Source organism: Portunus trituberculatus, chromosome 47 (assembly GCF_017591435.1).
Source record: "Portunus trituberculatus isolate SZX2019 chromosome 47, ASM1759143v1, whole genome shotgun sequence".
Classification (NCBI taxonomy): domain Eukaryota; kingdom Metazoa; phylum Arthropoda; class Malacostraca; order Decapoda; family Portunidae; genus Portunus; species Portunus trituberculatus.
In genome coordinates, this window is record NC_059301.1 from 11,885,549 (window position 1) to 11,904,005 (window position 18,457).

The 18,457-nt window shown below is 37.5% G+C and overlaps 1 protein-coding gene and 1 long non-coding RNA gene across 8 annotated transcripts in view; both read right to left on the bottom strand.

The window, feature by feature from the left end:
• Positions 1–1,125, bottom strand: part of LOC123498059 — a 10,959-nt gene extending 9,834 nt beyond the window's left edge. The window contains exon 1 of the long non-coding RNA XR_006672630.1: positions 85–1,125. This is a non-coding gene — a long non-coding RNA (uncharacterized LOC123498059). The remainder of the gene's footprint in view (positions 1–84) is intronic.
• A 410-nt stretch (positions 1,126–1,535) lies between these two features.
• LOC123520663 (zinc finger MYM-type protein 3-like) overlaps positions 1,536–18,457 on the bottom strand; it is a 52,005-nt gene continuing 35,083 nt past the window's right edge. For 6 of the 7 annotated variants that reach the window (XM_045283168.1, XM_045283167.1, XM_045283169.1 and 3 more), the window contains 4 exons: positions 6,804–6,952; positions 6,280–6,403; positions 5,537–5,630; positions 3,515–4,463 (listed from right to left, as the gene is read on the bottom strand). In XM_045283168.1, the coding sequence (XP_045139103.1) occupies positions 4,292–4,463; positions 5,537–5,630; positions 6,280–6,403; positions 6,804–6,952 (539 nt within the window). In that variant the 3' untranslated portion in view covers positions 3,515–4,291. Of the gene's footprint in view, positions 1,554–3,514; positions 4,464–5,536; positions 5,631–6,279; positions 6,404–6,803; positions 6,953–18,457 lie in introns of those variants that run through there. The other variant, XR_006679330.1, reaches the window with a different exon arrangement.

Sequence of the window (18,457 nt, forward strand, 5' to 3'; positions counted from 1 at the left end):
GGTCAGGCAAGTAAATGGATTCCCGGTCCGGCTGAGTCATGAGCCGAGCACAATGACGCAATGTACTTATAGACACATCATTACCTATTGAGCTGCTGTCAGTTGGTGCAGGCCTCGCACAAAACTTCACCTTCAACAATTCTGTTCCCGTGTCTCCTTCACTACAACTAGACACCTCAGAAGACAAGATGTTACACACGTGCCACACAACAAAGCCGCAGGGACTGGTTAGTGAGTGGTGAGTCGTGACTAGTGACGTGCTGTGGCTTCAGTAAGTGACTCGCTTCGCTTCGGTTCCGTGTTTCGAGACGGTTCGGTTACTTGAACGCAAAGGAAAGGTTTCAGGCTTTCAGCAAATTCAGTAAATGTTATGGATCACTAAAAAGGTCTCCTAAATATCAAGAAATCTGGCAATGTTAACTCCGCGAAAAAAGTACAACCTTGTAGTTTGTCATTTTTGCCGTGAATTTGTAAATCATTGCAGTGTTAGAATTCTTTTCTGATAGTGAAGGAAAGAAATGCTTTACAGTAGACTAAAAAATAATGCACATCTCCTACATGAATACTATAATGTAATGCCAGCGAACACACACACACACACACATGGAGGGCGCCTGGCTGACCAAGGAATGGGAAGGGATGAGGCGGCGGCAGCGATGGCTGGGATACAAGGCAGGCGTGGGAGAGGGCAAAGAAACGTACGAAGCTAGAGGGTTTGTTGTATCAAAATGAAGTGTTAACACGCGCCACCAGACTTGCCTTCTTGATTAATGGGCAGCGTTTGGGGCTCCTGTTGGCTGTTTACTTGGCCCTCTCTTGACAGATGTGTGGGTGCGCGCGGCACTGTACCACTGCCGACCACCACACCAGTCTAGTCAAGATCGCCACACCAGCCTAGCCACAGCCGATCGCCACACAAGCCTAGAGATCTCGCCGATTTTAGACCGATGATGATAATATGCACGGGAAGACTTGTGTAGTGTTCGTGCGTTCCATACAGAAATATTGTAGGCACTGAATTCTGATTAAATACGCACTGCGACTGAAGTAAACCCAAAGTAAGGAACACAAGCTAAATTGGCCTATTTTGTTTATCTTCTTATATCATGACATTTATTTATTCGTTTAATTTACTTTTTTTTGGGGGGGGGTGGGGGAGGGGAAGCAAGCATTTTTATTTATTTTACTAGTCTTTTCGCGTTAGAACTAATAATAATAATAATAACAAATACATACCTTTAAAGTAAAATAGATGAACGAATTAAATAGCTAAATAGGAAACACGAGAAATACTTAGTCGAAGTGCGCGTGATGTGATGTTAAGTTACCGCTATGTTGACGTGGAATCGAGAGAGAGAGAGAGAGAGAGAGAGAGAGAGAGAGAGAGAGAGAGAGAGAGAGAGCGCCTCCGTGGAAGATTTCAGTAAAAGATAAAGATGATTTTGACGTACCAGAGGCCGCATTCCAATCTACCATTTAAATATCATCCGATTTCAACATTGCAAAATTCTACACACACACACACACACACACACACACACACACACACACACCTTCGCAATAGTATATGAAATAATGATCATCTCCATGGTAACGCTGAGAAATAACCCTGAAGGCGACGAATATATTGAGTCATAAAAAGACACAATGGAGGATCCAATCTGTGTTCAAGAAAGCAAATTGGCTCTACGTATTCCGAGACACGCGCCGCACCTACAACACTTATTAAACTCTGAGTGACGCAGGTTTTTAAGAGAACTTTTTCTCACTCCCAGTGGCAGATTAACAAAATTTCTACATCATTAACAGGAGAAATTGTCTTAATAACCTGGCTAATCATCTCTGGCCCCTGGAAATAGTCGTGGTGAGAGGACAAGGCATTTCTGAATACAGAACTCATAATAACCTAGGATAACGAATAATAATTATTAGCATCATTATTACACACACACACTCTGACTGGCTGTCTTCAACCTCTTTCTCATCGCCGGAATGTTGCATTTTTTTGCTATCTTTTACCGCTATTTTCATGCTATTGCTCTTTTGATCTTGCTAACTGCATGCCTCCCCTCCTCTTGCCGCCTTCACTGCACCCTATTCTGTCCAACTCCCTAATGGAAGAATTAACCAGTACTCTCAATCTTTCATACCTTTCTCTGGTAAACTCTGGAACTCCCTGTCTGTGTCTGTATTTTCAACTTCCTGTGACTTGACTTCATTCAAGAGGGAGGTTTCAAGACATTTGTCACTGTCCTTTTGCTAATTCTATCAGCTCTTATAGGGAGGCTGGCGACTGAGTGGGCCTCTTTTCTTTATTTTTTGGTTGCCCTTAGCCAGTTCTCTCCTCTTATATTAAAAAATACACAATAAATAAATGAATATATATATATATATATATATATATATATATATATATATATATATATATATATATATATATATATATATATATATATATATATATAAAATAGCTGAAGAAAGCCAATTTAGTTTCTGAGGTGTCTTTGAAACAGTCCACAATGCAGACTGAAGATAATACAGAAATAGTAAGCATTCCAAAGCTTACCAGCAGAAGTAATAAGACTTAGTATGCTGATTAACTCTTGCATTAGGAAGGTTGACAGGATAGCAATGAGAGCAAGTAAAGTAAAAAGACATGCAGCTGATAAGTTTGGAAGAGCAGCAACCAAGGAAAAAGTGATATGAGATACAGTAATAAGTGAATCAACAATTGATGAGATAATAGCCTTTGACTCTATCTTGACAAGGAGGGCATTGTGAGTTGAACCTCCCATTACACAGAAGCAGTACTTCTTACATAGGCAAATAATGGCCCTGTATAAAGTTAGGAACCAAAAGAAGTGTGGTTTCCCAATTGAGAGTTTAAATGTGTTCATTTGTAGAAAGGGAGGATAGTTGAGTGATGAGGATAATTATCTGAAAGATTGCCAAGTGAAAAAATGAAGGCATGTGTTGAGGAATCATTTGAAATTGAATTCATGATTCACAAAATTTTTGTATGTCAATCAAAATTGTAAAAATATTGTAGGCACATCAAATTTTGCATTGATCCAAAGGATAACGTTTAACTGAGACAGCCATAACTACGTGACATTGAAGAGGAGCAATGAATCAAGCCAGCAGCATCCTGGCACATTCAACTGGCCTTTGCTTGTTGTGCATTTTGTTCGTAAGCAGAGGGCATGGTGATGAACAATTATTACTACATTCAATCCATTCAAATTCTTTACAATGAATATGGCAAATGATTCAGCAAATGGATAACAGTTTTACCACTGCTCTAAGTGACATGCCTCCTCTTTTCAGTGGTAACATTATACTGTTGGATTAAATTGGTGTTGACAACAGGAATGTAGGATAAAAATTTCCCAATTACTGTACACATACATCATCCTCCAACCTTCTCCAACTTGCAACAATCTGAGGAAACTGGATAGACACATCAGTTACCTACATAAACGCCCAAAGGATGAATACAAGTATCAAGGCATAAAACCTGCTATGACTATATATTTGCGAACAAATATTCACATAAAAATATCATAAAAGTAACAAATAACCATAAAATGATATTTGTGATCTATCTCAGGTTATTTTCACACCATCTATCTGCTTGTCACAGCCACATGCAGTACAATGCTGATGCAGCACAATGAAGCATCTTGGGTGCTGTGGTGGCAGACTGGTTGTGACCAACTAATGTGAAGATCTATGCACAATCTTCAGTTTATTGCAGTTCACAAGCTGTTTGTATGATTCAATGAATTGTTGTTTATAGCATCATGTTGTGGTTAGTGTAGAACATAGCAATGCATTGTCCACTGTGGGATGTATGTACTGGATCACATGAAACCATCACTCTCAAGGAAGGCTTGATAATCTTGGTCAGAAGCCCAATGCAGTCAGGTCAGCTTCAGTTCAAATCCACTTCCAGTGAGAGAAGGACATTCAGGGGGAGGAAACCTTATTGCTCCTAATACATGAAATCTCTGACTACAAAAGTAGAAGAAATTCATATGCTCCCCAATCCCTTAATCCAAATGAGAACATTAAATGAAAGATAATAAAAATGATGATGATAATGATGATGATGATGATGATGATGATGATGATGATGATGAAAATGATGATGATGATGATGATGATGATGATGATGATGATGATATGATGATGATGCAATGAACAACCATGATAAGAAACTAAATAGTGTGAATGCAGACCAAGGTCAGTCGATAACAAAAATAACACTATAAATTAAAAACACCTTGAATCACTCCATGAGTGCTTCCTGGATTTCTTTCACCATGAGGGTGCGATGCAGCATCTTGGAGAGACTGGCTTGCTGCACTGCCTGGTTTGAGAACCAAGTTGGAGAGTCTGGCACACAGGATCGCTCAGGATAGACATAATAGATGGCTTGCTCATGGCGGAGGCATTCAGGACTGCAGAGGAATAAATGGATTCATCATTGAAAAAAGCTTTAGGGAAACACAGATTGTTGCTCTATATTAAAAAACTGACTGTGTACATGATGGCTAAAAATTACATCAACAATCAAGTGTCTCAGAAAAGAGTGGTTACCTTATGTTATAACATTCTCAAACACAGTTCACTTGAATTTGTCCTATCAGTGTCTGTATGTGTGTTTACTTAGAACAATATTTGATAAAAATCTTTACTTATGTTTCACAATACATGTAAACATAAGTTTCAATTTAACTTCATTCCATAATATATAGGACCTACAGATACATTCTTCCTATATCATGATCCAGCCAAGAGTCAAACTTCCATCAAGACACTCCTAAAACACAAGATGATACCACAGCTCAAGTGGAGTTTAGCAAGGTGACTTTTCAGTCACTACACTTGCAACTTATGTATTAAGCAATGCCACAGAGGCTGTGATATCTGTACCTACAATATCTTGTTTGTTAATAAATGTGACTCTCATACTGATTGAGCACAAGAATCAATCAACTATAATCAATCCAAATCTTTTCATAGACAACCAACTCTTCAGGATGAAAACAGATCACATAGGAAAGCCATAGAAAACCTGACTTCAGAACTGTTTTCAAACAAACTTTTTCTGACCTTACTAAATGCATACCTCCCCTCCTCCTGCAGCCTCACTGAACAAGACTCTTCTTTCTTTCATCCCTATTCTCTCCACTTCTCTCATGCAAGAGTTAACCAACAGTCTCAATCATTCATCCTTTTCTCTGATAAACTCTGGATCTACCTGTCTGCTTCTGTATTTCCACCTTTCTATGACCTGAACTAATTTAAGAAGGAAAATTCAAGAGATTTATTCCAGACATTTAACTAACTCTTATAGTTCTGTTCAGGGACCAGTACCTCAGTGGGCCTTTCTTTAATATGTTTTTGTTGCCTTTGACTGGCTCCTCTCCTTCATAAAAAGGAAAAAATGAATTAATAAAAAACAAAGTCCACCACTTGTCAGAAAATTAGTCTGTACATACAATACAGCATAACTTTTACAGATACTTACCATTTTGAAAGATAAAATTCAAAGAGTTTCACAGGACATCTTAAAGGATCGTCTCGGTTTTCATGCATTTCTATTGCTTTTTTTTTCTTCCCATCTGAAAAATAAAATGAACAATTTAGCACACCAATACAAGTTGTTTTATATACAACTTTATTCAAGTAGTGGACTAATACAGTATGTATACCATTTCCTTCTTCACACTTAATGTTTCCACGAAACTCAATATCTGATACTTTTACAGTCCTATTTTTTATTCTATTTTTCCTATCTTTTTTTTTTTTCTAAGCAGACTGATGTGAGTGGAATATTCCTTTAAACACAAATGTAATGCCACTAAATACTATGACTATGCACATGGTATTCTGGATAAAACTCTTATGGGTACTTAAGATCTCTCTCTCTCTCTCTCTCTCTCTCTCTCTCTCTCTCTCTCTCTCTCTCTCTCTCTCTTCATACAATATTCATTGATTACCTAGCAAACCAACGACAAATTATTTTCAGTGATCACCTACAAAGGTAGAATTTGTGAGCATTTGATTGAATAGACTCAACAAGATAAATAAGACAGCAACACTCTCAGCCTCTCCTACTCCACCTGTGTGTGATCCTCATCCTAAACCTGCCTGGTACAAGTGACACCTCCATCATTCTGCTTGATTTTTAAAAGAACAACAAAGAAAAGGTAGTATTGTAGCACACTAGAGCAACAATTTCATGACATTCTCTATACTCAACATACAAACCTTTTTTTGGACAAAAGTACTTGAGGAGACTGGTTCTCATGACAGAGCCTTCAGGATCCACAACTGTTCGTCTCCACTGTTTAACAATATGAGAGAATGACAAGCCCTGATGTTCTTCAACAGTCTGAAATAAACAAAGACCAATATATATTCATGTACTGCAAACACAGGACACAAGTATTTCAAAATACTGATGACGAGGTCGCTGTGCGACTGATACAGGATAACCTAGATGGGCCCTGGTGGCCCTTTGTTATCCTATTATTTATGTTATGTTATGTTATGTTAAAATTAAGATGTTTTCAACAAATTATAAATGGTTCAGTTAATCCTCATCAGTATACTTCTTATGGCAACTCATGGTTCACTCATCTAAATTCCTAAATATATCAAATTATCTGATAATTCAGTCACTGGAGAGCCACCTCCTTTCTTCATGCTATCTTATCTATCACGGAACAATTCTGGATTTTACGACTCCAGGAAAATCTTCACCTGAGGGAGATATGCTATCAACAACTTACTTTGAGTTTGAAGACCTTGGTATTGAAGTAGAAGAGTGTGTTAAGAAGAACTTGTGGTGTGTGGGCTCCCAACTGTCTGCATTCCCATAGCATACTCTCAGTTATTCTTGTCACTCCTGGTGTACTGGAACTACTAGAACACTCTCCATCTGAAAACACATTGAATAACAATGGTAATGAAAACATCCCAAATGTAATTTTTTTTTTTTTGTGTGTGTGTGTGTGTGTGTGTGTGTATTTACCTAATTGTATTTATCTATTTGTAGTTTTACAGGGCCTGGGCTTTATGCTCGTGTGGCTCCGTCTCCATATCTACACTTACCCAAATTTTCTTTACAACTATGCACACTCGTTGTTGACACCACTTCCTCACTCAAACTGTTCCAAATCTCAACACATCTTTGTGAGAAACTATATTTTTTAACATCTCTCAGACATCTTCCCTTCCTCAGTTTCTTACTATGCAATCTTGTGCTTCTAATGTCATATTCTTCTCTCCGGATTAGTTTCTCATTATCCACTTGATCCATTCTGTTAATCAATTTATAAACTTGTATCAGATCCCCTCTCTCTCTCCTCTGTTTCAGGGTTGGTAGATCCATAGCTTTTAGTCTCACCTCATATGTCATCCCTTTAAATTCTGGAACCATTCTTGTAGCCATTTTTTGTAGTCTCTCCAATTTCCTTATGTTTCTTTTTATGGGGGGTCCACACAACTCCTGCATATTCCAATCTAGGTCTTATTTTAGTACTTATCAATTTCTTCATCATTTCTTTGTCCATATAATGAAATGCTAATCCAATATTCCTTAGCAAATTATATGTCTCTCTGAAAATTCTATCAATATGGCTTACTGGTTTATTGTTTTCTTCCATCGTCACTCCCAAGTCCTTTTCCTTTTTTACTTTTTCTAGTTCTACTCCATCTCCCATCTTATAGATTCCCAATGGTCGTCTTTCACTTTTTTCCATTTCCATGACATGGCTTTTGTCCACATTGAATTCCATCTCCCATTTTTTACTCCATTTCCAGATCTTGTTTAAGTCTTCCTGCAATATTTCACAATCCTCTTTTTGTTTTATGACTCTGCACAGTTTCGCATCGTCCACAAACATATTTATGTAGCTGTTCACTCCCTCTGGCATGTCGTTTATATATATGAGAAAAGTATTGGTGCCAATACTGACCCCTGTGGCACTCCACTGTCTACTGCTCTCCACTTGGACTTCATATCTTTAACTACCGTCCTTATTTCTCTCCCCCTCAAGTAATTTTCCATCCATCTCAATGTGCTTCCTTTTAAGCCACCCTTCTCCTCTAACTTCCATAGTAATCTTTCATGTGGCACTTTATCAAACGCCTTCTTTAAATCTAAATAAATACAGTCAATCCATCCCTCTCTCTCTCTTGTACTTTATCAACTATTCTAGAGTAGAAACTCAATAAATTTGTTACACACGACCGACCTTTTCTAAAACCAAATTGGCTATTTGATAATAATTTGTTGTCTTCAAGAAACTCAATCCATTGTTTCTTTATTACTCTTTCACACATCTTGCATATTACACTAGTTAGTGATACCGGTCTGTAATTTAAAGGTTCTTCCTTCCTTCCACTCTTATATATGGGAACCACCTCAGCTCTTTTCCATTCTACTGGTACTGTTCCATTTTCTATTGAGCATTTTATGATGTATATAGGACTTGCTACTTCTTCTCCACATTCTTTTAATATTCTGCCTGAGACTTCATCCGGTCCCATTGCCTTCTCCTCATCTAATTCTGTCATCAACTCTTTTATTTCAAGCTTGGTTACTTTAATCTCTTTCATATAGACAGTCTCTCTATTACCCTGTGGTCTTTCAAATTTGGATTCCTTAGTAAAGACCTCATGAAATTTACTATTTAACAGTTCTGCCATACTTTTTGGGTCTTCCACCATCCCATTCTCTCCTTTTAACCTTTCTATTGTTTCTTTTGTCTTATTTTTCCATTTATGAATCTGTAGAACAATTTTGGTTGTTCCTTACATTTTCGACAATGTCCTTTTCATAGTTCCTTTCTTCTTCCTTTCTCACCTTAGCATATTCATTTCTTGCTGTTTTGAAGTTTTCCTTATTTTCTGGATTTCTGTTTCTTCTCCACCTTTTCCATGCTCCATCTCTTTTCTCCTTTGCCCTAGCACACCTTTTTTTTTTTTTTTTTTTTTTTTTTTTGTGTGTGTTTTGTTTTTTTTTTTTTTTTGTTTTTTTTTTTTTCACTGTTTGATCTCTCAGTCTCTAATACAGCCAGACGTCTCCAGCTCAGAGCTCATTGTTTCCAATCTTATATCTGAGATGGTCACACACCACACCAACAAGGTCACAATCTTCATTTACATCCTCCTCTGACTCTAGGTGAACACTACTGAGACACACCAAATATCTCCACAAACTCATCATCTCTAATCCAGCTCTAACCACTGAGCTACCCCGTTGTGTGTGTGTGTGTGTGTGTGTGTGTGTGTGTGTGTGTGTGTGTGTGTGTGTGTGTGTGTGTGTGTGTGTGATTTTTGTGTGTGTGTGTGTGTTTACCTATTGTATTTAGCTATTTGTGTATTACAGATAAGTTCTCTGTGTCCTGCCTCCTTCCACTCCTGTCATATCTCTCTTTCATCTGATTGACACACACTCATCAACGACATCACTGCTCAGTTTTTCCACTTATCAATACTACGATGCAGGAAACTGTATTTCTCACTTCATTTAGACAGATGTCTTTTATTAGTTTTTTCCATGTCCTCAATGATTACTTGTGGTCACCTTTATCAACTCTCTGTCCAATATGTCAATCTTGTTCACCAATTTATACATAGTTATCATGTCTCCCTTGTTCTCTCTTCTAATGTGGTCAGCCCCATTCCTCAGCCTTTCCTCATAGTCTAACTCCTGAGTCCTGGTACCATCCTTGTTGCCAGCCTCTGTACCTTCCCACCTTCTTCACATTTTTCTTCATGACCAGACCAGATGCATATTCTAACTTCTTATTAAAGTATAGTATCTTCTTCATCATTCCTTCATCTATAGTAATAAGACCAATATGTTTGTGTGTATGTGTTTTTGTGTGTGTGTGTGTGTGTGTGTGTGTGTGTGTGTGTGTGTGTGTGTGTGTGTGTGTGTGTGTGTGTGTGTGTGTGTATTTACCTAGTTGTATTTACCTAGTTGTAGTTTTACAGGGCCTGGGCTTTATGCTCATGTGGTCCCGTCTCCATATCTACACTTATCCAATTTTTCTTTAAAACTATGTACACTCTTTGCTGATACCACTTCCTCACTCAAACTGTTCCAAGTCTCAACACATCTTTATGGAAACTAAATTTTTAACATCTCTCAGACATCGTCCCTTAGTTTCTTACTATGCGATCTTGTGCTTCTAAAGTCATATTCTTCTCTCAGGATCAGTTTCTCATTATCCACTTCATCCATTCCGTTAATCAATTTATAAACTTGTATCAGATCCTCTCTCTCTTCTCTGCTCCAAGGTTGGTAGATCCATTGCCTTTAGTCTCTCCTCATATGCCATCCCTTTAAATTCTGGAACCATTCTTGTAGCCATTTTTTGTAGTCTCTAATTTTCTTATGTGTTTCTTTTTATGGGGAGTCCACACAACTCCTGCATATTCCAATCTAGGTCTTATTTTAGTACTTATCAATTTCTTCATCATTTCCTTGTCCATATAGTGAAATGCTACTCCAATATTCCTTAGCAAATTATACGTCTCTCTGAAAATTCTATCAATATGGCTAACCGGTTGATTATTTTCTTCCATTGTCACTCCCAAGTCCTTTTCCTTTTTACTTTTTCTAGTTCTACTCCATCTCCCATCTTATAGATTCCCACTGGTCGTCTTTCACTTTTTCCCATTTCCATGACATGGCTTTTGTCCACATTGAATTCCATCTCCCATTTTTGCTCCATTTCCAGATCTTGTTTAAGTCTTCCTGTAGTATTTCACAATCCTCTTTTGTTTAATGACTCTGCACAGTTTCGCATCGTCCGCAAACAGATTTATGTAGCTGTTCACTCCTCTGGCATGTCATTTATATATATGAGAAAAGTATTGGTGCCAATACTGACCCCTGTGGCACTCCGCTGTCTACTGTTCTCCACTTGGACTTCATATCTTTAACTATCGTCCTTATTTCTCTCCCCTTAAGTAATTCTTCATCCATCTCAATGTGCTTCCTTTTAAGCCACCCTTCTCCTCTAACTTCCATAGTAATCTTTCATGTGGCACTTTATCAAAAGCCTTTTTTAGATCTAAATAAATACAGTCAACCCATCCTCTCTCTCTTGTACTTTATCAACTATTCTAGAGTAGAAACTCAATAAATTTGTCACACATGACCGACCTTTTCTAAAACCAAATTGGCTATTTGATAATATTTTGTTGTCTTCAAGAAACTCGATCCATTGCTTCTTTATTACTTTTTCACACATCTTGCATATTACACTAGTTAGTGATACCGGCCTGTAATTTAAAGGTTCTTCCTTCCTTCCACTCTTATATATGGGAACCACCTCAGCTCTTTTCCACTCCACTGGCACTGTTCCATTTTCTATTGAGCATTTTATGATGTTGTATATTGGACTTGCTAGTTCTTCCCTACATTCTTTCAGTATTCTGCCTGAGACTTCATCCGGTCCCATTGCCTTTTCCTCATCCAATTCCGTCATCAACTTTTTTATTTCAAGCTTGGTTACTTTAATCTCTTTCATATAGACAGTCTCTCTATTACCCTGTGGTCTTTCAAATTTGGATTCCTTAGTAAAGACCTCATGAAATTTACTATTTAACAGTTCTGCCATACTTTTTGGGTCTTCCACCATTCCATTTTCTCCTTTTAACCTTTCTATTGTTTCTTTTTGTCTTATTTTTCCATTTATGAATCTGTAGAACAATTTTGGTTGTTCCTTACATTTTTCGACAATGTCCTTTTCATAGTTCTTTTCTTCTTCCTTTCTCACCTTAGCATATTCATTTCTTGCTGTTTTGAAGTTTTCCTTATTTTCTGGATTTCTGTTTCTTCTCCACCTTTTCCATGCTCCATCTCGTTTCTCCTTTGCCCTAGCACATCTTGCATTAAACCAATCTTTCTTTCCTTCTTCTTTAGGTCTATATTTGGAACATATTCCTGACCCCAGTTTTGTATATTTCCAAAATAAGTTATATTTCTCTTGAACCGTTAATGAGTTTTCCATCTCCTCCCAGTTTACGTTTTAAAATAGTTCTTGAGATTCTCAATATCAGCCTTTCTGTAATTTAATCGGTCTCCTTTGTATGATTCATCTCTATCTTCCTTTCCTTCTTCTATATCCATCTCTAATATTACATGGTCACTCTTTCCCAATGGGCACTTGTATCTTATATCATCGTTAATTGCTATATCCCTTGTAAAAACTAGGTCTAATCTTGCCGGCTCATCGTTTCCTCTGAATCTTGTGTTTTCCTTTACTCTTTGGACCATCAAATTATCTATCATTAGGTTCAGGAATCTATTTCCCCAGGCATCTTCCCCCATACCACTTTCATAATTTTCCCAGTCTACCTCCTTACAGTTGAAATCTCCTACCAATATCACTTTTCTCCTTTCCTTAATGATTCTTGTAAGACTCCTTATTGTGTCATCTATCATGTCTCTATATTCTTGGTTAGTCCATGAGTTTGTTTTGGTGGCACATATGTTCCAATGATTGTTAACTCCTTTTTGTTAATATGCATCTTAACATACAGTATTTCTGATTTTCCTTCCCAAACTCCACTTGATTTACCACTATCTCCTTCCTTAACATCATCATGACTCCTCCTCCTCCTTTACCCACTCTGTCTCTCCTCCATATATTATACTTTTTATCTATGTCTATTTTTATTGCCTCATTTAACTTTGTTTCCACCAGGCATACAATATCTGGTTCTTCTTTCTTTATGTAATCTCTTAATTCTAATTTACTAGATAAAATCCCATCTATGTTTGTATACATCATTTTAATCTCTTGTTCTTATCATTTTTAGTTAAACTTGCTCCATTCTTTTCTCTTCTTTCTTTTTATATACCATTTCCTTATCCTGTCTCCTATAATTCTCCAAAAATGCCTTCTTCTCCTCCTCTGACCTTTCATTATTTTTTCTCTTGCTTCTGCCACCAGTTCATTGTGTCTCTTCCTTTCCTCCTCGTTTCTATTTTTCTTTATATATATATATCTTTGCAACCTTCTGTTTCTCTGAGTTTCGTTTTTCTGTATAGTACTTCTTCTGCTGCTGCTTGTGATTTTAGTAATATCTTAATTGGTCTCACTGTTCCTTCTTGATATGGTCCCATTCTATGGATTTCTTCTACTTCCTCTTCTAAGTTCTGTCTATCCTCATCATTCAGATATTTTAGTAGGTCTTTTACTGATTTCATTTCGTCTTTTTCCCTTCTTGGTCTATATTTAACATTTTTTCTTTCAATCCAAAAATAATTACACTCTTCTTTTTTTCTGCAATTTCTCTTACTAAATTTTCTTTTTTCTTGAGGACTCCTATCATTTTGCTTGTCATATTTTCATCTCTTTCTTTTAACTGTTCTTGAAATACTTCTTGAAATGATTCCTTGTCTTTCTTATCTTGGATTCTCCATGCTTGTACTTCTTTTTTAATCACGTCTTGTACTCTTTCTTCTTCTTTGTTAACTAGATCTTTTAGCTTTTCTTTTTCTTTCTTGGCTTTACCGAGTCCTTCTTCCATCAATTTCTTATAGTTCGCTATTTGGACTTTTAATTCTTCATTTTCGGTTCTTAGCCTAGTTTCGTTTTCTTCCACTCTTTTATCCTTTCTTTCAATTTCTGGAGCTCTTTATCCTGTTCTTCATTCTCTTTCATTCCCATACTCTCCTTTATCAATTTATCTAATTTACGTTCGATAGTTAAGACTCTATCAAATAGTGAAGTTTGCGCCGTATCAAAGCCTTCAAATTCTCCTCCTCCTCACCAACATTGTCATCATCAGCTTTCATTCTTTCCTTGTCACATACCTGCATTTAGATGGAATATCTTTCTCACTCATTATTATTTAACACTGTATTCATGAAAAAAAAAATGAGTCCACACTTATCGCCCAGGCCACTGTAAACCCAAACAAAGGTAGTGAAGATCAGCTGATTCTCGGAGCGACTATTCTCCTTCCTCTACCGCGTCTCGTCTGTGTGTGTGTGTATTACCTACCTGTGTGTGTGTGTGTGTGTGTGTGTGTGTGTGTGTGTGTGTGTGTGTGTGTGTGTGTGTGTGTGTGTGTGTGTGTGTGTGTGTGTACCTAGTTGTATTTACCTAGTTGTAGTTTTACAGGGCCTGGGCTTTATGCTCGTGTGGCCCTGTCTCCATATCTACACTTATCCAATTTTTTTTTAAAACTATGTACACTCTTTGCTGACACCACTTCCTCACTCAAACTGTTCCAAGTCTCAACACATCTTTGCAGGAAACTAAATTTTTAACATCTCTCAGACATCGTCCCTTCCTTAGTTTCTTACTATGCGATCTTGTGCTTCTAAAGTCATATTCTTCTCTCAGGATCAGTTTCTCATTATCCACTTCATCCATTCCATTAATCAATTTATAAACTTGTATCAGATCCCCTCTCTCTCTTCTCTGCTCCAAGGTTGGTAGATCCATAGCCTTTAGTCTCTCCTCATAATCATCCCTTTAAATTCTGGAACCATTCTTGTAGCCATTTTTTGTAGTCTCTCTAATTTTCTTATGTGTTTCTTTTTTGTGAGTCCACAACTCCTGCATATTCCAATCTAGGTCTTATTTTAGTACTTATCAATTTCTTCATTATTTCCTTGTCCATATAGTGAAATGCTACTCCAATATTCCTTAGCAAATTATACGTCTCTCTGAAAATTCTATCAATATGGCTTACCGGTTGATTATTTTCTTCCATTGTCACTCCCAAGTCCTTTTCCTTTTTTACTTTTTCTAGTTCTACTCCATCTCCCATTTTATAGATTCCCACTGGTCGTCTTTCACTTTTTCCCATTTCCATGACATGACTTTTGTCCACATTGAATTCCATCTCCCATTTTTTGCTCCATTTCCAGATCTTGTTTAAGTCTTCCTGTAGTATTTCACAATCCTCTTTTGTTTAATGACTCTGCACAGTTTGCATCGTCCATAAACAGATTTATGTAGCTGTTCACTCCTCTGGCATGTCATTTATATATCAGAAAAAGTATTGGTGCCAATACTGACCCTGTGGCACTCCGCTGTCTACTGTTCTCCACTTGGACTTCATATCTTTAACTCTGTCCTTATTTCTCTCCCCTTAAGTAATTCTTCATCCATCTCAATGTGCTTCCTTTTAAGCCACCCTTCTCCTCTAACTTCCATAGTAATCTTTCATGTGGCACTTTATCAAAGCCTTTTTAGATCTAAATAAATACAGTCAACCCATCCCTCTCTCTTGTACTTTATCAACTATTCTAGAGTAGAAACTCAATAAATTTGTTACACATGACCAACCTTTTCTAAAACCAAATTGGCTATTTGATAATATTTTGTTGTCTTCAAGAAACTCAATCCATTGCTTCTTTATTACTTTTTCACACATCTTGCATATTACATTAGTTAGTGATACCGGTCTGTAATTTAAAGGTTCTTCCTTCCTTCTGCTCTTATATATGGGAACCACCTCAGCTCTTTTCCACTCCATTGGCACTGTTCCATTTTCAATTGAGCATTTTATGATGTTGTATATTGGACTTGCTAGTTCTTCCCTACATTCTTTCAGTATTCTGCCTGAGACTTCATCCGGTCCCATTGCCTTTTCCTCATCTAGTTCTAGTGTGTGTGTGTGTGTGTGTGTGTGTGTGTGTGTGTGTGTGTGTGTGTGTGTGTGTGTGTGTGTGTGTATTTACCTAATTGTATTTACCTAATTGTAACATACGGGAAAAGAGCTATGCTCGTGTTGTCCCGTCTCCATATCTATTAACGTCCAGCTTTTTCTTAAAATCATGAATATTCCTTGCGTTGACCACTTCCACGTCTAAACTATTCCATGCTTCCACCCTTCTATGAGGAAGCTATATTTTTCACATCTCTCCTATAAGTGGCCATTTTAGTTTTTCCCATGCCCTCTCGACATTCTTTCATTCCACATACACAGATCTTCCCTATCCATTTTTCCATGCCAATCATCACTCTGTATATTGCTATCAGGTCTCCCCTTTCTCTTCTGTTTTCCAGGGTCAAGTTGCATTCTTTTCAGTCTGTCTTCATAAGTCAAATCTCTTAAGTCAGGCACCATTTTTGTTGCAGCCCTCTGTACTTTCTCTAGTTTCCTTATGTGTTTCTTTAAGTTCGGAGCCCACTGTATTGTTGCATATTCAAGCCTCGGTCTTATCATTGCAGTAATTATTTTCTTCATCATTTCTTCATCTAAATATCTGACGCCACTCTTATGTTCCTCAATAAGTTCAATACTTCTCCAATTATTTTGTTTATATGTCTCTCTGGCGATAGGTCATTGGTAATTGTCACCCCAAGGTCTTTTTCTTCATGACTGGTTTTATGTCTTCATTTCCTATCTTGTACATACTCCTGATTCTTCTTTCACTCTTGCCAAACTCTATTTTCTTGCATTTTGTCGTGTTGAACTCCATTTGCCATGTACAGCTCCATTTCCATATTCTGTCCAAGTCTTCCTGGAGTAGTTCGCAATCTTTGTCACATCTCACTTTTCTTAACAATTTTGCATCGTCTGCAAATAGGCTCACATAACTGGACACCCCATCCACCATGTCATTTATGTAGACCGAACATTACTGGTGCCAACACTGATCCCTGTGGAACTCCACTCTCCACCAAGCCCCATTCTGATGGTCTGTCCTTAATTATTGTTCTCATTTCTCTTCCTACTAAAAGTCTTCCATCCATTTTAGTAAACTGCCATGCACTCCTCCTACCATTTCAAGTTTCCAGATCAGTCTCCTGTGTGGTACCTTATCAAAGGCCTTTTTTAAATCCAGATATATTCCATCAGCCCAACCATCTCTTTCCTGTATTACATCTATCACCCTCGAATAGTAACATATCAGGTTTGTCGTGCATGAACGCCCTTTTCTAAAACCAAATTGACACTCACAAAGTATGTCATTTTTCTCCAAGAAGTCTGTCCATCTATTCTTCACCACCCTCTCACACATCTTAGCTACCACACTTGTAAGTGACACTGGTCTATAGTTCAATGGGTCTCTCTTGTTACCTGATTTATAGATTGGGACAATGTTAGCTCTTTTCCAGTCTTCACTACACCTTCCCTTAATGAGGCATCAATTACTTCACAAACTTTTTCTGCCAGTTGCTCCTGCATTCTCTTAAAATCCATCCTGATACCCCATCAGGTCCCACAGCTTTTCTCACTTCTAAACTCCCCATCATATTCTTGATCTCCTCCACAGTTACTTGAAACTCCTTCATAATCCCTTTCTGTTCCATTACCAGTGGTTTGTCAAAAGCAGTCTCCTTTGTGAATACCTTCCAAAGCATCCATTCATAGCCTCTGCCATTTCCTGGGATCTTCACTGCATACTCCATTTACTTCTAAACTTTCAATACTTTCTCTATTTTTGATGTTGTTGTTCACATGTCTGTAAAAAAGCCTTGGTTGGTCTTTACATTTATCAATTATATCCTTTTCTTGTTTCTTTCTTTCTTCTCTTCTAATCAACACATATTCATTTCTTGCTCTTTTGTAACTTTCCCACTGTGTGTGTGTGTGTGTGTGTGTATTTACCTATTTGTATTTACCTATTTGTGTATTACAGGGCCCGAGCTAAGCTCTCTGTGTCCTGTCTCCTTGTCCATTCCTGTCATATCTCTCTTTCATCTGATTGACACACACCGCGTCAACGACATGACTGCTCAGTTTATTCCACTTATCAATGCTACGATGCGGGAAACTGTATTTTCTCACGTCATTTAGACAGATGTCCTTTATTAGCTTTTTTCCATGTCCTCGGAGATAATTACTTGTGGTCACCTTTATCAACTCTCTATCCAGTATGTCAATCTTGTTCACCAATTTATACATAGTTATCATGTCTCCTCTTGTTCTTCTCTCTTCTAATGTGGTCAGCCCCAGCTTCCTCAGTCTTTCCTCATAGTCTAACTCCCTGAGTCCTGGTACCATCCTTGTTGCCAGCCTCTGTACCCTTTCTACCTTCTTCACATTTTTCTTCATATGCGGTGACCAGACACATGCTGCATATTCTAGCTGGGGTCTTATTAAGGTACATAATATCTTCTTCATCATTCCTTCATCTAGGTAGTGGAATGCAAGGCCAATATTTTGAAGCATGTTGTATGTTTTCCAAAAAATCTTGTTAATGTGTTTCTCCGGTGACAAAGTGTTTTGCAAGGTTACTCTAAGTCTTTCTCCTCATTGGTCTCTTTAATTTTCTCATCACCCAGTCTGTAATCCCAGTTTGGTCTGTATCTACTTCTTCCCATTTTCATAACATGGGTCTTGTCTATATTAAATTCCATCTGCCACTCTTTACTCCACTCATATATTTTATCAAGATCTTCCTGTAACTTGTTACAATCTTCCACATTCTTTACTCTCCTCATAATTTTAG